The sequence below is a fragment of the Panthera leo genome, chromosome B4 (genome assembly GCF_018350215.1).
Source record: "Panthera leo isolate Ple1 chromosome B4, P.leo_Ple1_pat1.1, whole genome shotgun sequence".
NCBI lineage: Eukaryota > Metazoa > Chordata > Mammalia > Carnivora > Felidae > Panthera > Panthera leo.
The window spans coordinates 54,030,660-54,053,794 of NC_056685.1; the positions used below are offsets into that span (position 1 = coordinate 54,030,660).

Here is a 23,135-nt window from a genome sequence, read left to right on the forward strand (position 1 = left end):
ATGTGGAAGAGAGAGTGTGTCCCCTGGAATATAAACAATTCCTCAGATGAAACCCCATTAGATTCTGCGCTCACAGTTGGGAAGCAGCCCAGCCCGCCCCCACCCAGATGGGCACACCCAGCAGGTGCCTGGGCTAAGGGGAGCAGGAATCACACCCCTTCCTCTGCTGCTCAGGTGGCCTTCTCAGCTCCCTTCCAGAATCAGGACTCAGCTGAGTGGGAAGTGGCTCTGGAGGTCTTACCGTCACCTTCCTGGGACCCTCCAAGGACCCACAAACACCCACAAACACCCTTGCTATCCCTGCCACAGGCTTTATTTCCTATATTCCTCCCAGGCTCTGACTGCTTCTGAAGTGCTGTCTGTCTTCGCCTTCTCCCAGTGGGATCCTCCTCCAGTCCTTGCAGAGTACCCACCACCCTGCTGAAGGTTTATTTGCTTTGGCTTCTTGTTGCAGAGAAACTGAAGACACTTTGGTCTATTGGTGAAGATGTTTTATACTTCATTAAAAGATTGTGCTATAACAGAACATATAGCATAACAATACTCACCTTATACAACTTTTGTATTAAATAGGTGATCACAAAAAGTGTTTGTAAAAAAGTATAGGACATAGTACTCAGCACATGGAGCTATTATCTTCATCATTTTGTGGGCATGGAGATATGAAGAGGTAATACATAAAAGAGTTTTTCTTTTCCCTTAGGGGCTTTTAAATCTCATCAATGAGACAAGATAAACACATGGAGAGATAAAGGACATGGAAACCTAAAACTCTTATTTGAGCCCTAACATGCAATTTATTTTCCTAAATCCAAGCCCTGTTTTAAAATTTTCAGCAGATTTAAATGCTCTAATAATTTTTCCTTCTGTCATTCATCAACCCCATGCCTCACTGCCTTACATACATCACACATTCACCCCGACCTTTCATTTCAGGAGTTGACTGGAGAATTCTTCGGATAAAAAAAAAACATTTTGAAACTTCATTTGGTGCATTTCTCTGTTTCTGGGCAAGAGCCCATCTGAGGCATTTGAAACCCAAGTGACACAGCCATGCACACGACTAGAGAGCCTGCTCCCTCCCATCTCTCCTGTCACCCTCTAATCTCAGAAAGTTCTTCCTTGTGTTCAGTCTCAATCTGTTTTCCTTCTATGTTGGCCTCTTTATCACTCGTTCTGATTGGGAATGAGGTACACAAACCCTGAAAAACTTAAGAAAATTCTGAAATGCCCACCAGGTAACATTGTTCCATTGCTTATTGCTCTGGGTCTCTGTAATTATAGGTCTCATATAGTTTGTTATTAGCCCATTAAAAATCATCAAAAGATCTCTTAAAAAGAATTAGTTTTGTCCCTGCAGGAGTTTAAACCCTTTTTTAGTCACTGGGTTTCTCTTTAAGATTTTGAAAAATTAAATTATCCTAATTTCCAGGACAGATAGTTAAGAACTCCTATTTCAATTCCCCAACCTCCATAGCCTCCTCAGTTAGTGTCATTGTGTTATCATGCTTTTGACTAAGGGACAGTACAACCCTGAGGTGGGGAGTGACTGATATGACCTCCCCCGTCCCTTTCAGGCCAACATATGAAGTAGGGGAAACAGAATTGGCAGCTGTCCTGACCTACCCAACACTTGGCCTAGGGGAGCCCCTGAGGACCAGGCAGACTCCAGCATAAGATGGCAGGCATTTTCCCAAAGTGGGCAGAGTGCCAAACCTGGCACAGTGACTGGTTTGAGAGGCCTGGGGATAGGAGGGCAGCCAGGGCCCACATGTCTCCCTCTTCCCCAAATTCAATTTCCCCAGCCTAGACCCCTCCTCTTGTGTTCCCAATTCCAAAGTTGTCAGAACTTCCAGAGTACTCATCTGAGGTCAGACACCTATCATCCATCATCTAAGGCCAGTACTACTCACATCCAAAAGAGCATACAAATCACTTGGGATCTTGTTAAAAATGCAGATTCTGATTCTGTAGATCTGGTTGGGGCCTAAGATTCTGCATTTCTAACAAGCTCCCAGGTGACACCCACATGGCTGGTCCATTACCATACATTGAAGAGCAAGGATCTAGATGACTGTAGCAGGTGCTATAACTGTCTCCCAGGAGAAGTCCATCTATTCACACCCTTCTGTCTGTCCTCTAGATGGCAAAGACAATCATAACTCATCCCATCCTGATTTGGGAATCTCACTCCATGGCACAAAACAAAATACAAATCGGGCTCATAAATTCCCTCCAAATGTGAATAAATACATCCCTAAAAAGTGTGTCATTCTTTCATGAGTCCTAAAGGTCCATGTACCCTAGAATTATTGTCCCATTTCTTTTCCAACTCACTTATCCATATTTTATTTTCCAAATTGCTCTACAGGCATCCTCCTCCAGATAGTGTCTCTCAACCAATACCTCTTTCTCAGCTTCTACTCATACCTTCCCTTCCAAAGTAATGATGTCTCCATCTCTATCCAGTTACTAATTTAAGTTCATTTTCCACCCCATTTGGGGGTGTCAATTTTCTCTCCCCAAAGAATCTTAGATTCTCTCACAAGGTTTTTGCACAAGTCTCTTAAAAAAGCATCTAAAGAAGTTGGTAAATATATAATAATCCTGCCTCTACAGCCTTCCCTGGAGGCACCTACTCCCTGTGAGAATATGAGAAATTCCACAAGTAAGAAAGTAGCTTCATATCCCTCCCTTCCAGGGCAGGACCCATACACAAATAGAGAAACACTGGCCCTCCTATGCCAACCATAAACCTCTGTCAAGAAAGATGCCTGTTGTGCCCATGTTGAAGTTGGTCTCCTCTTCTGGGAGTCCCTGGAGTCAGGTAAATTTGGTTGGGCCTTCTATGAATTTGCTACTTCTGGACCCTCCCCACATCCCATGGGAATATACAGAGCAGGACCAGGGAAGGCCCGATCAGCCTTTCTCCTGAGATAGCCTTGTATTTTCCATGTTGCTCTTTGAATGAAGAACACTGTTCTTACTGTTGGGTCTACAGGAAGGGGAGAAACTACTCCTTGCCCTGAACAAGACTCCACTCTGATGAATCGGACAGGACAGTAACTAGAACTCAGGCTGAGCCACACAAAGCAAAACTAGAAGTGCCTGGGTACAGTTCTAGATGTATCTAGGTACAGACCTAGGTACAGGTCTAGATATATTGTTCTGGATTGAGGGAAAGGCTGTTTGTCAATGAAGTCTCCCAGAAGATTGTTTTAAAGGAGAGGCACAATGCTAGCCTGAAAGGAAGGACAGTATTCTATACCAAAGAAAAATGTGAGAGTTAATTCAATTTAACAATTCATTTCTCATTATGTGCCTGGTCCTGGGTGATGCTTTGGGGAAGTGAACAAGGTACACTCCTTACCTATGATCAGGAAAAAAAAAAATAAGGAAAATAAAGACACACAGATAACTGTGGTATTTTCTTTTTTTTTTATTTCAACTTTACTGAAGTATAATTGACATATAAAATTATAAGATATTTAAAGGGTACATTGTGGTGATTGGATAAGCATACACATTGTGAAATGGTTCACTATGCTTTCCCCACTGTGAAAGCATTAATGATGGTATTTTAATCTAATTTTTTCATGAAATGAAGTAAATGTTCAAAGGGCACCATATTTCAATGGCTTCATCTTTACACATGGACAAGCTGGAGTCTTGGTCTTCAGTGTGAGGTCCCTGGAGAAAACCCCACCCAGGCCTACTGAATTCCAAATGCTAGAGGAGGATCCCAGCAATGTGTGTTTCACAAGCCCTCCAGGTGAGCTGACACCAGTTGAAGTTTGAGCACCATTGTGCAGACTGCTATTCCTGGCTTCTCTCGACCCACCATCTTTCACTGTGACTTTGATTAGTGGGTTGAAGAGACAGCACTGAGCATGCCCAGCTCAGCCCCTTCCCAGTTCTTGGGTTTAATTTTTTTTTTTTTTAATCCAGAACCAATCAGCCCACTGGACACATGTATTCTACATTGCTCACAGAAGAAAAGCAGGTTTTCTCCTGTGGTGGGAGGAAGAAGGTACTCAGTGCTGCTTATGATGAGGACTGAGTCTGCCTAATTTAGTGATGCAGGACTAGCAAGCCAATCAGGTTTCATATCTAAAGCTGACAGTTTATTCACCTATGTCTTGGGTATCAGTTGGTTCCAGACATAGGAGGGAGAAATGTAGGGTTTTTTGTTTTTTGGTTTTTGGGGTTTTTTTGTTTTTTTGTTTTTTATTGAGCAGAATGCAGGTACTGAGTGGCTTGCTCAAGGTCACATTGCTAGCTAGTGGTAGAAACAAGACCAGAACCCAGGATACTTGGCTCTCAGCTGTGCACTTTCTGAGCAGGTGGACCAAAGCAGACAACTGTAGAGAAACTGCAAAGTTCAAGAATACAGAAATAGCCAAGTAGAGGAACAAACCCCAGGGCTTTACACCATGGGTAGTGGGTTTAAAGCCAAAGTGCTTTGTGCTTAGAGGAAAGCCCTGGCTCCAATCCACCTGTGTGGGTTCTGTTGCATGCCCACTCCCCTCCCGCCCACTGCCAAGGGTCAAGCTACATAGCCTGCTCAGTGGAGTCTGAACAAACATTGCCTCATTCTCCTAGTGTCATTATCTCTGCCTACAATCTCTCCCTAGTACCCATGTGTGGCAAAATCCTATCTATCTTTGGAGAGGGATAACCCAAATATCATTCGTTTACAAAGATGTCTCTGATTTCACCAATCAACTCTCATTACTGTGCCAGCCACAAATGATCACCCTCCACTCTGAATTCCCAAGACACTTTATTTGTGTATTACTTATGATAGCTTTATACTTTGTGTTACAGGTATACTTTATCCTTTGTATTAGAATATAAGCTCTTGGAGTGGCTGGATGGATTTAGGGTAAGTGTCTGACTTCAGCTCAGGTCATGATCTCACCGCTTAAGAGCTTGAGTCCCGTATCAGGCTCTCTGCTGTCAGCATAGACCCTGCTTCGGATCCTCTGTCCCCCTGCTTCTTCCCTTCCCTACTTGTTCTCTCTCTCTATCTCAAAATAAATAAATAAACTTAAAAAAAAAGAATATAAACTCCTTAAAGGCAGGGGCCATATTTCATCTTTATTTTTTTTTCTAGTTTCCTTTATGTTATTAATTGATGTATAATTAACATATAGTGTCATTATATTATTCTCAGGTGTACAATATAAGGATTCAGAAATTCCATAAATTTCTGAGTAATCATAAAGATAAGTGTACTCGTTTTTTAAATGTTTATTTAATTTTTGAGAGAGAGAGAGGCAGAGCATGAACGGGGGTAGGGACAAAGACAGAGGGAGACACAGAATCTGAATTAGGCTCCAGGTTCTGTCAGTACAGAGCCCAATGCAGGGCTCAAACCCATGAACTGTGAGAATGTGAACTGAGCTGCAGTGGGGTACTTAACTGACTGAGCCACCCAAGCGCCCCAAGATATTTTTTATTACTTAAATTCCACATATGAGTGAAATCATATAGTATTTATCTTTCTCTGCTGGATTTGTTTCACTTAGCATTACACCTTCTAGGTCCATCCATGTTGTTGTAAATGGCAACATTTCATTTTTTCAATGGCTGAGTATTTTCTACCATATATATATTAATGGACAATTGGGTTATTTTCATATCCTGGCTATTGTATGTAATGTTACGATAAACATAAAGGTATATATATCTTTTCTTATTCATGTAAAGAAGAAGCTTTTGCACAGCAAAGAAAACCATACACAAAACAAAATGGCTACTTACTGAGTAGGAGTGGATATTTGCAAATGATATATCCAGTAGGGTTAATATCCAAAATATATAAAGAACTTATACAACTCAACATCAAAAAATCCATTTATAAAATGGACAAAGACCAACAGACACATGAAAAGATACTCATCATCACTAATCACCAGGGAAACACAAATTAAAACTGCAATGAGATATCACTTACTTTGTCAGACTGGCTAAAAGAAAAAAGATAAGAAATAATAAGTGTTGGTGACAATGTGGAGAAAAAAAACTATCATGCACTGTTGGTGGGAATGTAAATTGGTGCAGTTTCTAGGGAAAGTAGTGTGCATGTTCCTAAAAAAATTAAAAATAGAATTACCATATAGTCCAGTAATATCACTACTGAATATTTACTCAAAGAAAACAAAAACACTTTTCTAGTTTATTTTAATAATATATTTTTTTAAAGCCAGTAAGGCCAGTGAGCAGCTATAGACACAACTGTAAAGTAGACAAGTAAAAAGAGAGAGAGACAGAGACAGAGAGAGAGAGAGCAAAGACACATTCTTCACTCCACAATAAGTACAGAACTCTATTAGTATTCCCTCACCAACATCCCATGGGAGTCCTAGCTTTCCATGCACTCAAGAGTACTCTCCAAAATCGTGCAGGGACAAGACTGCATTTAGGTGTGGTGATGTAAAACTCAATATGTATTGGCACTGCTGAGTTCAAGGTCTATAGTTTTGGTGCTAACTTAAGTGGGGTTAGCGACTCGGCTGTGCTGGATCCCATAGCTGAAGTAGATAGCAAACCCTATCAGCATGGAGACACCAAATCGGGCCCAGGTGTCAGCTGTCATCTGCATCATAAGGCAAACATTCACAAAGATGCTCAGTAGTGGGAGGAGAGGCAGAGCAGGGACCTTAAAGGGAAGGTGACTGGAGCTCTGTGGCTGTCTCCAGATGACCCCAGTGATCCCAATGATGAGCACCAGGAGCACCACAACCACTGAAATCCACACTGGGTCTCCAGAAAGCAGAACTGGCCACTGGGCCAGCACCAGGCAAAGAAGAGTGAGCAGCAGAACAAGCAGTGAGGAGCAAACATAGACAACCTGGCCAGAGAGTGGAGTGGGGGAGGAGCTGCCTGTGAAAAGTAGTTCCTGTAGAGTCAGCTGCTCTGCTGCAGGTCCATTCTCCTCCTGCAACTCTGCTTCATTTCCCCCATTCTTCACCTCAGGCTGATACCTGAGGATGAGGATACAAATAGCTACCAGGGAGTGAGTAAACAGGGTCCCAATGGACATGAAGTCCACAAGATGAATGAGTTCAAAGAAGAATGCAATGACTGCTGCCATAATGCCCAAGACCACAGTGGCCACAATGGGGATATGTCTGCTGGTGTGGGTCCTGGCAAGGACATGGAACAGGAGGCCATCCTTTGCCATCACAGAGATCACCCAACGTGCAGAGAACATATCATTCAAGATTGTAGTGAAAAGAGTACAGAGAGCTCCAATAGCCACAACATAGCAGGCAGGGGCCCAGCCAATATATAGAAATGCCTCAGGCAAAGGGCTCCCAGGTTGAAGCTGGTAGTAAGGCACCATAAGTGTAAGTGCTGAAGTGACACAAAAATACATCAAAAAGCAGATAAAGAGTGAAATCACAATGCCCATGAAGATAGAACGCTGGGGATTCTGGGCTTCCTCAGCTCTGGTAACAATATTGTCAAAACCTATAAATGCATAGAAACAGGTAGCTGCTCCACGGAGAATCCCCTCAAAGCCAAAAGGCACAAATCCTCCATAGCCCAGAGGGCCCAAGCTTGAGGTGTCATTGAGTCCAGCCTTTATGTAGTCCTCTTCTGTGAGCTTCCAGTTGTGCAGGTCCCCTTTAATGAAGCCAGAGATGATGACAAAGACAAGAATCAAAAGGCTCACCAATGTGATCATTTTGGTAAACAGTACTGACTCCCTAGCCCTTAGAGCCAGCACTCCGGTGAGCAGCAACACCAGACCCATAGCAAAGAAGTCTGGATGTTCTGCAAGTACCTGTTGAACATGCAGTAAGATACTCTCATGCAGGGTCTGAGAGATCTGGTTCCCAATCAGGTAGTCAAAAGCTCTTGTCCATGCCCGAGCTACACTGGCTGTGCCAGCAACATAGGAGAGGATGAAGTTCCAGCCAGTGATGAAAGCCCAGAGTTCACCTATAGTGACATAGCTGTAGAGATATGCAGAGCCAGAATGGGGAACCCGGACAGCAAACTCTGCATAGCACAGCCCAGCCAATGCACAAGATAGGCCAGCCACCAAAAAGCAGATCACAGTGGCTGGTCCTGCTTGATTGCTGGCCACTTCGCCAGCCAGGAAATACACACCTGCACCCAGAGTGTAGTCTATACCCAGGGCCACTAAATCCAAAGTGCTTAGCCATCTGAGAGGGGTAGGTTCAGTTTTCTTTTCCTCCAGCGTACATCTGCGTACCAGCATTTGACCAAATCTGCGAAGTGCCCGACGCAGCATTCTGGCTGGAACTGAAGAGGATTGTAGGATCAGAGAGCTGTAGCAAGTCCAGGGGGTACAGAGTCTAGTATCATCTTCAGTTAGGCTGAGTTAAGCTTATGGTTTGGGGCTGCTGAGTTTAGCTTCTCAGGCTTCAAAGCTGCTACGCTGTATTTCTTCTGGTATGTGCTGTCCCTCCACAATGCCTAAGTAAACAATAACTATTTACTGAACCCATTTCCAACCAACCAACCAAAGATCAAAAGTCCCATAGCACCTGTTGCAGCACAGATATTGCAGAGAGCGACACCAAAGGACATCATAGACAAATCAACCCTGTTTCCCTCCCCCCACCACAAAAGAAGTGCCAAATACTTCCCAACATTCTGTTATTTCATACACCACATGACGCCAGCCCCTTTGGGTTCATCTAACTCATGCAGCTTCATGTACTGATTAAGCTATAAGAGGGGCACGTGGGTGGCTTCATGAGTTAAGCATCTGACTTCTGATTTTGGCTTAGGTCATTATCTCACAGTTGTGAGATTGAGCCCTGCATCAGGCTCCATGATGGACATAGAGTTGGCTTAAGATTCTCTCTCTCTCTCTCCCTCTGTGCCTCATTCACTCATGCTCTCTAAACAAACAAACAAATAAAGCTGTAAGACACAACAGAACATGAATTTATTGTGCATAATTACATGTGGGATGTTTGCACGGTGCTTGAGCATGAGTTATGACCCATTAATTCACAAACTAGAGGGCCTCAATTAAAGACCCATTTTTAAATATCACCTGAGTTTAAAATACAAATATTGGTCCCCAGTCTTAAAACCCTTAGCCCCAACATAAGCTACCCAAGGTCAGATGGCACTTTGCCCCCTTTTCTCCTCATTCTGCATCATCCATTTAGTTGTACTGATGGCAAAGAATGTACAGTCCAACCCTTCATTTTACCCATCTAGGCCCACAGGGGGCGCTGTGAGAAGAGAGGAAGAGGGAGAAAGAGGCATGGCCTTCATAACTACCTGCAAGAATCAGAGGACAAGGCTGCCTGGTGAGGAAACACTGGAGATATAGGTGCAGCAGCCAATCAAGGGTCCATTACTAAGTAGGGAGAAGAGCCAGAAAGGTGGTTTTATGAATGCTGACATTAATTAAGCCTCACCCAAAGCAACAAGGCAAAATTTACTACAACTTTTATAAGTTGTAGTAAAGAAAGTTTTAAATAAAGTTTTATAAGTTTTGTAAACCATGGTCTATGAGGCTATGATGGGTAGGGAGAAAAGAAGTAAGTCACCTAGCTCAGTAGCTCACAACCAAACAATTCCTCTGTCTCCTCCCTCTCTGGGTTCCAGGAAAGTGAGTTCACTTCTGCAGACATTCTCCTCATTGTCCACACTGCTCTATAACCACTTTGCCTCATCTGTGATGTCAGCTTCCAGCAGCTTGGAGACTCTGCCTGCTCTAGGAGCTTGTATTAAAACACTCACTTAAAACTCCCTATTAAGTTTTCACAAGGGGTTTTTAACTCACTCAAACCGTTGTCTGAATATGCCAAATATCTGGTTCCTCTTTTCCTTTTCTTTGTTGCTGCTATTCAAATGGCCCCTCCTCAAGCAGAACAAGGCTTCAGGTGAACAATTCACAGCAATGCCCCAGGAATGAGTAGTGCAGAACAGAAAAAAACAAAGCCATGCAGCCCCCTCTCTCCTCCCTACTCAGGCTTTGGTTTTGAGAGAATTTTGGCAAATCTCAGAGGTTTCTAAAGATGGAAAGATCAAATCAAAATGGAAAAGTCTCTTCTACAGATTATCGAAAGGAACCCCTGACTTATGGGTCTGACCTTCTGTCTACAAATCCATCTAAACTCCTTCTGTGCTGCCCACCAGCTCCAACGTTATGATTTACCAACAAGCTCACGAGATAGATAAGGAGGATCAATTGTTCACTCATGGAACTTTCTACAGTATAAATGTGATTGACGTATCTCCCACCTACCCCCAGGCTTCAACCCTTCAGTGATTCCCACTGCCCTTCCTTCATAATCCTTCCTTCCTTCATCATCTGACTTGTGCTGATCCCTCCAGCCTTGTCCCTTGCCAAGTTCCTGCACAATTTCCCAGTTGCGAAATTCCACACTCACCCTGTTCCCTGCCTGTAATGCCCTCTTGTCCCCTTTACATAGCTAACCCCCACTTCTCTTTCAGTTCCCAGCTCAGATGTTGCTTCACCAGGAAGCTTCCCCAGACCCTTATGCTGCCCTTCCTGTGTGCTCTTATAATGCTAGGGTTACTCCGTGTGCCATTTTTCCTAATATGTCAAAATTCCAGCTCAGCTGCCTAACTCCATTAGACTGTGAGTTAGGTACTCAATACATATTTTGTTGAACATGTACAAACTGAGAAGAGAAACCTGAAAGAACACAAAATCTATAATTGCTATCTGCTTGATTTTGAGATACATACTTTGTAGCCAAGCAACCTTTATAAACCTGGCTCAGGTAAAAAATTTAAATGGTATTACCTTCCTTATAGAAGGCAAGCAAAATCAAAAGTGTGAAGGGAAAACCACCTGTGATAAAACCTTGACTGTGTATCATTCATGGCAAGTATAAGCCACACATAGGTCATTTGCCTTTGATTACACTTGTTTAAAAATATCAGGCTACCTTGGGTTACAGGCAATGAACAACTAATGCCCAGGTAGAGAATCCCTACTTTTCTGAAGGCATTATGCTCAGGTCCTATAATCTAGGTGGGATGTCCTAAGGCAGAGGTTCTGACTTCGGGAGACAGAGGGAGGCATAATGAAGACACCTGGGGACATTTTCAAATGTCATATCCTCTCGCTCTGGAGATTCTTGTCCACTAGCCCTGTCCTTCCCATGACTGGTCTCAACCACCCAACTGAGAAGAAGTTGTCCTCAATTTGAAGGCGAAGAGATTCTAAAAGCTTTCTTCACAAAAAGGCAGCACAGTTTAGTAGTTAGGAGTAAGTCTCTGAATGTAAACTGCTCAGGTGCAAATCACAACTCAACCTCATACCAGGTGACTCTGGACAAATTAGTTCACCTCCAGGGTCTTTAGTTTCCACATCAGTAAAATGGGAATAAAAGCAAATACTGCATAGGATAATTGTGAGGAGTAAATAAAATTATGAGTATAAAATACTTAGTTCAGTGCCTAGCAAACACTATGTACTTAATATAATCTACCAAATATTTAATATGAAAATCTGCTATAAAGTCTTCAAGCTTTGAAAATAAATTAGTCTTTGCATATGTCTATCTTCAAAATCATCCACTAAAACTCAAGCCTGTTAGCTAGCCATCGTGAGACAATGAATATGGTTTTATTCCATATATTTTGCCTTGAAACTCTAAGGACACTAATTAGATACCCTCATACATGCTGTTGCTAATCACTTGGGGGTCCTAGGCTTACTGCGTTAGAGAAGGCATTGAAAAATGTAAGGCTTTAATATAATAATAATAATAATAATAATAATAATAATAATAATAATCTGTAATCATAGATGCCTCATCTTATTTCTGGAAGAGGCAATGCTGGGTACTAGAGAGGGAAGAGCAATGAACATTATGTTAGAGATTTTGTATATGAGCCCTGGATCTTCTGCTTGACTATAGAAACAAGGTAATTTGCTTAATCTCTCTAAGCCTCAGTTTCCTCATCCATGAGGAAACTTACTTTTATTGGATCAACATGAGAATTTGATGAGGGGTTACAAACTATCATGCACCATTAGTGGAAGTGTCACTGGGGCCACCATCCTGAAGCACAATCTTATTGGAGTTAAGAATGCATACACCCTTCCACCCTACAATCCCTCTCTGAGGTAAACACTCCAAGGAACTCTCTCCTGAGTGCATAAGGAGGCTCATACGAGCATGTTCATCACAGGACTATTAGTGGCAGCAAGTAGTTGGAGCTACGCCAGCATCTGTTACTAGAGGGATATATAAATAAAATGTGTGGTATGTGCACAATGAAATGCTGCATAGAAGTCAGAAATAATAAAGTAAATTTACAGCTAACAACATAGGTACCTCTCAGAAACAATGCAAGTAAGAAAAATAAAAGCAGGATGAGGTGTAAAGCACAATGCCATTTATGCACATTTATAAAACAGACAAAAATGCTGTATAATTGTCAAGGATACACACATATCTGTTAAAAATATCACATCATTCCTCTGCTCAAAACCTTCCATTGGTTTCCCTTTTATTCAGAGCAAAAGCCAATGTCTGCATTTACAATGGCCTACAAAGTCCTACAGTATTGGTCACTGACCCAGCTACCTCTCAGCCTCTGTTTCTCTCTTCCCATTCATTTTTCTCTAGCCACTGGTCTCCTAACCTTCTGGCCTCCTAACATACCAGGCGAGACCCTACCTCAGGGCTTTTGTACTTGATGTCCCCTATAACTGCAGCACTTATAGCCCACATATCCACATGGCTGCTCACTTCACTGCATTTAGTGAAATAGGACATGTGTAGCATGACCTTCTTAATCACCCCATATAAAACTGCAATCTGCTCCTTATCACACATAACATACCTTATCCCCCTGCTCTTTTTTCTATAACACATACCACTGCCCAAAGTACTAAATGTCTTACTTATTTGTTCATGATTTGTCTCACTTCAAAAGAATGTAAGCTCCATGAAAACATGACTTAAAAAAAATATTTTGCTCCTGGCTGTATTCCTCGCATCTGTAACTGTTGTTGAGTGGATGAATGTATCTAAATATACATGTAGAGCATATACTGGAAGATCATTTGTTAAATACAGGACAGTAATTCCCCCCCACACACACACCCACTGTGAGGAGAGAAAATGAGAATAGAGATCAGGATGAAAGGGTAAAATAAAATGCTTTGTAAAGGTGCCTGACAGGAAACAATGGTGCTAAAAGCCCATGACTGAAGGAGGGTTGTTTCCACTCTGTGCACTTCAGGTTCGACAAAGGAATTGCATGAGATGACACTGTGAGCAGGCTCTCAATAGAATTAAATTCAAGGGGAACCAGAATCCTGTAATCGTCAGGACATGGGGAACACAGAGAAAGAATGCCTGCTAGAAAGAGGGTAGAGAACAAGGGAAGACGGGGCACCCCTCTTACCAGTTCCCTCTGAACCCACTTCCCTTTTCCCAATTCTTCTTTCTCCATCAGCTCCTTCAACTGTCTCTGGAGGCTCCTTTCTGGGCACTAAGGATGCTTGTACCATGTTTCTCCCTCTGGGGAGCCACCTACCTCCTAACAAAGACACAAGAGTGGTTCCTCTCATTTGTTGAATCACACACCCCTTGAGGTTGGTCACCTCAAAAAAGTGTCCTACACTCTTCTGAAGTCCATCCATGGACTTTAAGGAGGAATGCCAGAGGAGGACCATCTGAATGGCAGGGTTGGAGAGGGGCAATGTTTTTGATAATTTCTGTTTCCTTCAGCTGTGTTGTGCAGGGTTGTCCTTGTGCTCTTCCCACTTTTACTAAATATGAGTAAAAGTGGACTACAGACAAACTATGAAGATATCAAAGAAATAATCTAAAGAACAAAACATCTGGGAATAAATAATCATATTTTATGACACCAACAAGCAGAAAAAAAATAAGCAAGCAAGCTTACAGAAGAGAAAGCAAACCCATTATTGGGAATCCTGAGAGAGACTATCACAAATCCAGTTTATAACAACACAGAGAATCACTGTTTTCAAAACCAATGTTCAGAAATGCCCTCTCTCTGTGCAGTAATCTGTGGTTATTCTAATGGTTTTTATTCAGTCCAGACTCTGACTCAGCTGTCAGAGCCCCATCCTAATTCTCTCCCAACCCTCAGGTCCATCACCTCCTTCTTAACTCAGTTTCTCACATCCTGACTTACCTTCCTGGGTTGAGCCTTTGGCCTGACTAAGTGCCTGTCCTGCCAGGGATGTCCTCCTCACTCCTTTCTGTCTAGTCTTGATGCTCTAGCTTTTCTCAAACCTATGCTACAATCTCCGCCATCTCAACATCTAGGTGGCCTTTTCTAAGCCATCATGTTGAGCCCCATCTCCAACCTTCCTCCTCTTCCCACCAACACTTACAGGGCATCCTGCTGCTCATGTGAAACATTTCCCCTTTCTATCTGCTGGTGTCCTGGGTGTGTCACTTAAATTCCCAAAAACTTTGGGAGGGAAGGGCCAGGATCCATATACCTCCTTCTGAATTCCACACTCCCCTTCTAACTCTCACTACCCAGGATAAGGATCTTCTCATAATTGTAGCAAGGAAACTTAAGAGGCATTTGGGACAGAGAAAATGCATATAGAGATGTATTGAATGACTAATATATCTTGAGATTCCTAGAAGGTTTGTTTGTTTGTTTGCTTGGAAAGATAGAATGGGCCAAACAAAGGTGTAAGTTGTAAATAAACTAGAACAGGCACCATCATCTATTTCAAGTGCATTCCCTGAGGACATTTCCTAATGTGGGTTCTGTGTCTGTGAATCTTATTTTAATTAAGAAACAATCCCTCCCTAAGAAGGTGCTTACACAGGGGATGTGCTTAAAGAAATACAGAGCAGGGGGCAGGGGACATGAATTCAGCTTGTATGAATTCCAAAATACCCCTGGCTCTCTCTTTCTACTTCTTCTCTGTGTTTATCTCAGTTTCTGAGCTCCTTAAAAACTCCAAAACAAAATATCCATCACAAATGGCCAAAAAGAACACCTGCTAAATCCAACAATATATACCCAGTAAATTGCAGGCTGTCTTACTTTCCCAGCCAGCCTCACCTGCTCTCCTTTGTCCTGGAGGGTCATTGTGTTCATTCCTCTGTCTCTAAGAAGGGTACTGCCTTCACTCTAGACCTTTCCTTTTCAAAAAAATTTTAAAGTCAGTAAGTCCCACTGTTTCCCATGCTTGTGCATTAACACTTTTGCCAATCAGTATGTTGGCCTTGTGGCTTCTCCTGAATAGCCTCAAAGATAGTTTAGATATCAGTTGCTTTGCTAGAAGTTTGATAAAGACTTTAGAGGAAGGCTACAGAGGATGTTAAATAATTATTTTCAAGTGCTCAAAGTTTCAGAGAAGTGGACTTTAAATACAACATTCCTCTCCAGAGATTATATCAAACCCTTTGTATCCAAGCACAGCTCTTTCCTGATCTCAAAGTATGTAAATTCTCTTGTCCTACTTAGAATTTCCAGACAACAAAAACTCTGGAACCAACCAAACCAGTGGCTCCCAAATAAACAAGTATACAGCTTTTTGTATAGCTTAGCTTCCCCAGAGGTTCTGAACTTCTAACTCAGCAACCCTACAACTCTGATAGGGGGCAGTCATGAACAAGAGTAGGGGTTTGAGTTGAGGGTGAGAACTTTAAATAATAATAATGTAGTGCCTGTGCACACCAACACTTCTAAACTGGAAACAGTCCAGAATACATAAGAAAAGTAAACAGAGAAAAGCCACCATGAACACTGGGGCCATGTCTCTTACCCAATGGTAAAAGGGATTAGTTAACAAAATCAGATAAAAAAAATGGAAGCAAAGCAAAGGCTAGGATGTGTTCAGAGTAGGTGGTGATTTTAAAATGGATGGTCCAAGAGAGCCTCACCTTCACACTTTTGTGTAACCATCACCACCACCCATCTCCAAAACTTGTTAATCTTCCTCACCTGAAACTCTGTACCCACTAAACAGTAACTCCCTGTAGCTCCTGTACTTTCTGTCTCTGTGTGCTTTCTGTCTTCATGAATTTGACTACTCTGGATACCTCATATAAGTAGAATCATACAATTTGTACTTTTGTGACCAGCTTATTTCACTTAACATTACGTCTTCAAGGTTCATCCATTTTATAGCATATGTCAGAATGTCCCTCCTCTTCCAGGCTGCATAATATTCCATTGTCTGTATATCCCACATCTTGTTTATCCATCCATCCACTGATGGTCATGTGGATGTTTCACCTTTAGCTGTTGTGAATAATGGTGTTACGAATACGGGTATACAGATGTCTTTTTGAGTTCCTCCTTTAAATTCTGTGAGATATATACCCAGAAGTGTATATGTAGTTTTTTTGTAACCCACAATACTTTTTTCCACAGTGGCTACACAATTTTACATTCCCACTAACAATGCACAAGCATCCCAATTTCTACATATGCTTGCCAACTCTTGTTATCCTGTTTTTTTTTTTTTTTTTATATATCAATCATCCTAATGGGTGTGAAGTGGTACTTGGCTATTTTTGAGGATAATAAGGAGGTCTGTGGGGCCAGGACAGAGTGAGTGAGGGGGAAGCAGTAAGGGATGAGGTCAGAGAAAAAGCAGGAAGCCAGATCCTTCTGTAGGGTCAGAGAGTCACTGTGAGAACTTTGGCTGTTACTCTGGGTGAGATGGAAACCCTAGAAAAAATTATAGTTTCACAAGTTTTCTACAGATTGGTGTTTTTGAACTAAGTATTGGATACTCTAATAAGGAAAGCCCTCCTCCAGAGTTTGAAAACAAGTCATGGAGATAAGTTTTGCAGAGCTCTCAATAGATGCCTGGTGCCTCTGACAACACAATGAGGCCTGAACAAGCTGTGTTCTTGCCTCTGCTTCCCTCTCTAGATGCCAAAGCAGAGATGCCATACAGCCACCCATGGGGGAGGACAATGGCAGATTGCTTTCCTTGAAGCCTTTCACTTTATGGATTATCTCTAGGCAGGACTCCACCACTGAAAACTAAGTCACTTTAGTACCTTTCACTATTTTAGATTATTCCCACTATAATTCGGGATGATGAAGAGTTGACATGGAGATAAAGGGTGCTTTCTTGGAACTGATGATATTAATGATTACAAAGACAAGGGTAGGTAGAGTCTCAGAAGGGGGATAAGAACCATATACATCAGGCACTCTGAAGCCTTGCAGAATTAAATAGGTGAATTCAATCCCAAGGCCCATATGCCTCAGAAAGGACTGTCAGAAATTTCTGAGATGCTCAGAGCTGGAGAAAGGGCCCCAAGGGAAGCCTGAAAACACATTTCTGAGAAGTAAAGAGTACTTCTCATAATCGCACTTCCCCTGGGTGACAGAGATAAAATCTCTACATCCATATGAGTATTCCAAGGAGTTCTACAGTTTCCCAACAACAAATAATCTGGAGAGAATCACCGCCCAACCACTTTTTATAAATGCTATAAGATACAGACTTCTGTGTGTGAGTAGGGATGGGATGGATGGTGAAGGAGAGAATTGTGGGGCTGTCCTTCTGGGAAAGGAAAAGAGACAGAAATCAATTTACATAATGGCATTCTATATTTTCAAATGGGAGTTAGAGGAGGAAAGTATAATAAAATCTTGAAATCCAAATGACTAATTTCTTTCAGCAAGGAAACATACCATGTACTCCTAGCTTCTGTGTCCTGTGTTTCTTTCCATCTAAAAACCATCTTATTCATTGTCCACTCTCAAAATATTATGATTATCACCCACCCCCGGGGTAAAGAGACTTTACAGCTTGCCTCACCTCATAGTCCCATCTCATTTCCTTTCTCTGTGGATCTTGACAGAGGTCCTGGGTTACCTTTAAGCCTTCAAACATGTACAGTAAAAATGGGACTAGGATATAGGAGAAGGGTGTTCTTCCTCCTCTCAAGTAGAAAAATAATAGACCTTAATGGCAGTGTAAATCTTACGTCATTCATTCATTCATTCATTCACTCACACATTCATTCATTCAAAAATATTAAGCACCTTTTAAAGTCCAGTCCTAGGGAATTGGGACTGGAACACAATAGGGAGGAAACACAAATAGGGAGGAACACAATAGGGAGGAACACAATAGGGAGGAAAAAGTTGTGTTCCCTGCCTGCATGGCACTCATTATCATTAAGAATATTTGTATATAATATTCTTGCCCAAAATGTGTAACCTGAACCTAATGATAAAATGATCAGTCTACAAAAGAACTTTCCTCAGTAAGTTGACTTTCTATAAAACAACTGACCCATGCTGTTCAAAACTGTTAATATTAGGAATGACAGTCTGAGGAACTGTTGCAGATTAATGGAGAATAAAGAGACATGACAATGAAACGTAATGCAGAACCCTGAACTGCATCTGCATCAGGGAGAAATATTTTACTATAAAAAAATCAGACAATTAGTATACTTAGAATATGGACCATATTTTATACACACAAGCACACAAACACAAACACACACATTGGAGGGAGCAAGTAGTGGGAAAATATTAAAACACTTGGTCAATCCTGGTGAAAAATAAATGGGTATTAAATATTTTATTCTTGCAATTTTCTGTAGTTTTCATATTTTTTCAAACCAAAAAGATAGGAGGAAAATAAGAATATCCCAGCAGTAAAGGTTATGGATTCTCCTCTCCTAAATACTCTTTATAAACAAACTTGCCATCATTTTGGTTGGATCATTCCACCGAGAATGATCTAGCCCCAAATCAGAAACTTTAGATCAAAGGAGTGGATGGAAGATAGAACTCTTTTGACTTTGCTTTATAACCAAAATTGTCAGCCAGCCAAAAAACCTTAAAAGTAACCACAACCATGGCTCATGTTAGTACAGTTATAAAAATTCCATATTCTTATCATTTTGTGGGATTAACACAAACTAATAAACCAGGGCCCTAGACTTCAATTCTAGAGATATTTGGGAACATGGGAAGAAACTGGAAGAAGAGGAAAATGGTATCTGGCAAGTATTAGTACCAGGTATATGTGCAAGATTTAGGGATGCGTTAAGAGGGGGGTGAAAGTGAACCAGAATTTTTTGAGCTTCAGGTAAGGCACATATGTTATTTCATTTATCCCCCATAACAGCCCAATGACATAAGCATAATTATTCCACTTTATAGACAGTTTAGATAACTGTCCCAAGCTCATATAGCCAGTAAAAAGGAGAGCTAGAAATTGAATTTGGTTCTTTATTGCTTCAAAGACCATGCTCTTTCTCCTGAGCATCCTACCTTCACAAAAGGCAAGACTCTAGGGAATTGCTATAAAAGGAGTATTTGAGCCATGTTCTTTTATTTGCTCCAAGGTCACCCTCTGCTAACGTCTTTCCTTTCCTCACAAATAGATATTGATGAGCCAGAACTGGAAGTAGTGGGACCATCAAAACTAAAATCTCCAAATAAACATTGTCCTGATAAAATCCAAACTTAATTTAATCTAGGGCCAAAATGTCTTCGGATTGTCCTTTTGGATGCCAAGAAAGATTTCAAAGAATTGCTATACCTACCCCAGTAGTTCCCAGATATGATTTAATAGCTAATTGTAATTCCTGCCCACAACGTTAGCCCGTCTCCTTTTGCTTGGCTTTTAGTGGAATTATAGGATAATGGATCTCAACAGGAAATAGAAGTCATCCTCATAGGAATACTTTCATTATATTATTCTTTCACCATTCTATTCTAAATCTTTTCTGGTCACTGCCTCATTCTTACAAAGAAAAAGAACAATCTTCAGTACAGTTAGGGAGTGCTAAAGAAGAAAATGAAACCTTTACTCTTATTGTGTAAAGGAAGATGGGGGTGGGGAGCAGACATTTTCTAAAATGGGACCCAAATGGTAGTAAGATGGTTGTAATATTCCTGACAGCTAAATACCTACAGATTTGGCCTTCCCAAACTTCAGCCATCACTGAGGCTTCCGGTTGCTGCTGGCCCACACCATTAGGAAACATCTGTCAAAAAGGACAGCTCCAACTGGGACAAAGGAGGGTAGGAAGGCAGATGGTGCCAGTTTAATGAGGATGGTTTAATAAAACATCTTTTTAAAAGTTTATTTATTTTTGAGAGAGAGAGAAAGAGAGCGAGAGAGAATGCCAAGCAGGCTCTGCACTATCAGTGAAGATCACAACGTGAGGTTTGAACTCAGGAACCATGAGATCATGACCTAAGCTGAAACCAAAAGTCACATGCTTAACCAACTGAGCCATCCAGGTGGCCCTAACAAAACATCTTTTCAAGCCTCCTAATTCATTTGGCCATTTGCTCCCCAGACTTGGCTGCCAATCACAAGCAGAATGGGAATGTTTTCCAGAGAACAGCCATCTCCTTTTTATTCTTAATTCAGAAGAACAAGTACCAGAAAAATTTCAGCTTTCATGCCACTCCAAAGTATGATTAACCCTATTCCAGATCTAAAATAGGAGGGTGATTCTAGTGAAAAGGACTTCAGTTATGTCTGATTGATCATTCTTGTTTGGTTGTCATTGACAACTAGAGACCTAACCTAGTAGAACATATAAAAATGGGCATCAGTGTTCCCAATTGTGAGCCATGTCTGTGGCCAGCTTTGAGCTCACAGCACCTAGAACATTGTTAGTATTTATTAATCATCCGTGGAAATAAGCACAAAGAAGAATGGACATCAGGCATCAACACAGATATCTTTGTGTATTTTATGATTTTGTCATTATTGTTTTAAACTTATTAATGAATATGGACTTGAAATAAGGAATAATCAGTATTCTGAACATGCTATTAGCATAGGAAGATAAACAGAGAAGATAAAGGATTGCCTTCCTATTTCAGTTTCAAAGGGAAACACCAAATATGTCCAGAAATAAAGGGTTGACAAAGAAGACTCAAAGGATCCTGACTTTATTAGAGAAATTCCATAAAAATTTTAGAACAAATCTAAGAAATTCCAACTGAAATCATTGGTTTCAGATTTTGGGGGATAGCCAAACTAGCCTTCAATTCAATTCAGATGATATGAAGTCCCTTAGACTTTTAGCACCTTGTCCACAACAGACCTCTATCTAGCATGTTCCTACACTTTGCAAATACAGCATATCCAGGGCCAGCTTCCTGCACACTCCCTGGTCCACCCTCCTGTCCATAAAATTGGTAATTCTAAACAGAGATCCTATCAGCTCTCACTCAGATTCACTAAGCAGCCATCAGAGAGTACTGCCCTTAAAGCAGGATAAAGACCTAAATTACATCCTTCCTGATCACTACACTGCATTAGATACCTGAAGTGTGAGTATTCTCTACCCTCCTTCTGGAAAATGACACTTTTCTCAAGTCTTAAAAAGACACTCGTGCGCGTGCGCGTGCGCACGTGCACATGCACACACACACACACACACACACACACTCTCTCTCTCTCTCTCTCTGTCTCTCTCTCTCTCTCTCTCTCCCAACAGACTTGCAATTTTCTGTTCTCTATTAGGTTGAAACTTTTAACATTGTATTTATAAGTCTTTCTTTTCACTGTTGTTCTATCACTTACTCCTACTATTAAACTTTTCTGTGGCTCTTTTCATGAACAGGACAAATCTTTGCCAACACTTGCACATGTTGCTGGCATTGACATTAGCCCTCGTATAATCTGTCCCTCTCTGCCTAGAACACGTTCTTTTCAAACCCTGTCCAGCATGACTTTCCTTCTGGAAGCTTCTCTGGTCACACCTATAGATAGATATCTGGTCTTTCCAGTATTCTTTCCTTGCCTCCTACTCTCCCCTCATTAATGTCCAGTGGCATAACTCACAGGCCTAGAACTTTGCACAAGAACACTCAGGTAGAGAAGAGGGCAGAAGTAATAAGTGGGGGTGGGAGTGTTGTGAGGAGCAGAACTTCTGCTTGATAATGCTTTCAGCTTGCATTTCCTTCCCCAGCTAAAACCTGAGGTACAAAGAGTTACTGGGCTACAGCCAAGGAAGTACCCCACACTCTGTAGCCCACTTTGGTGATATCAGAGATCTGACACAAGAACTGAGGTCTAGGTCTCTTTCATCACAACAAAGTAAAAGTATAAACGAAGAAACCCACTCATCTGGGATAAAGTACAATATCTGTGAGATATATGATTTCCTCTAGTGTCATCTCCCTGAACATGTCACAACTGAATAGACAATCCAGAGTTTTATTACTTCCACTGTTTTACTTTATTTGTAAAATAAGTCACCTAAAGCTTTGTCATTAGGCAACATGACATGATACTCAAACTGCAGTGGCTTCATTTAAAGGTAGCCTGAAGAAAGGAGGAGGGGTAACATAGTCAAAGGATTAAATGGTGTCTAGAATAGGACTTCTCTTGTTTCAGGAAGATAAGGAAGTATCCCTGAAATGCCCTTATAATATAAGCTTCCAGAGAAAATAATTTTCTGTATTTATCATAATTTTCCTGTACTATCTGTAAATAACTACACAGAATGGTTCTGTGCACTTTGGGTTGGGTCTAACATGAGCTATTGGAAGATCCCTCAAGTAAAAACCGCAAAAAGTTTCTAAGTGTGAAAGACTGGATTCAATCTATTAAAGATAAGATTTCAACTACATGTAAAAGAAAATAAAGGCAAATTCCAAATTATAAAATTCAGGCACCACAGTGATTCTTTGTGCAAAAGAACTCAAGCAAAATCAACATTTTTACCTCCCATAAATAATATACACCACCACCATTACCCCCAAATCATCACACAGTCAGTTACACACAGTGCACAATGGTGGCAAATACAAAATAGTCCTCTCTGGGAACATACAACTAAGGGCATTTCATCAATACTTACCCACCTGCCAAAATAAGTTAAAAAATACATAAAGTATAAATGAGGAAGGGTATTCCTAAGTCAGAAATGAATAGTCAAGGCAAAGGCATGTCAACATCCCAGATATCTTCCTAGTTGATGGAAAGTAAGAGTAGTAGTAAGAGTAGTAAGGACCTAATTTTCCAGGTTGGTAAAACTAGTGAGTATCTTTCTGTATACTCCATGGGTCAGCCTGAGAAAGTTACATGGATGATGAAGCTTGCATGGATATCCCCACCTTGGCATTGTGTATAACTGTTTCCCAGCAAAACATGGTTCAAGCTACATCTTCAACTTTGGACATTACCCAAT

General features: G+C 41.2%; 1 protein-coding gene across 1 annotated transcript; it reads right to left on the reverse strand.

Annotated features, from left to right (window-relative positions):
- Positions 1-6,464: 6,464 nt before the first annotated feature.
- Positions 6,465-9,861, reverse strand: LOC122224317 (cationic amino acid transporter 3-like). Its single transcript, XM_042945983.1, has 2 exons — positions 9,785-9,861; positions 6,465-8,280 (listed from the first exon to the last, which is right to left on the reverse strand). The coding sequence occupies exon 2, from the start codon at positions 8,267-8,269 to the stop codon at positions 6,497-6,499; it is 1,773 nt and encodes a 590-aa protein (XP_042801917.1). The 5' UTR covers positions 8,270-8,280; positions 9,785-9,861; the 3' UTR covers positions 6,465-6,496.
- Positions 9,862-23,135: the final 13,274 nt, after the last annotated feature.

Excerpts from the sequence above, each read along its gene's own strand:
- LOC122224317 (XM_042945983.1), bottom strand. The coding sequence starts at position 8,269 with ATGCTGCGTCGGGCACTTCGCAGATTTGGTCAAATGCTGGTACGCAGA.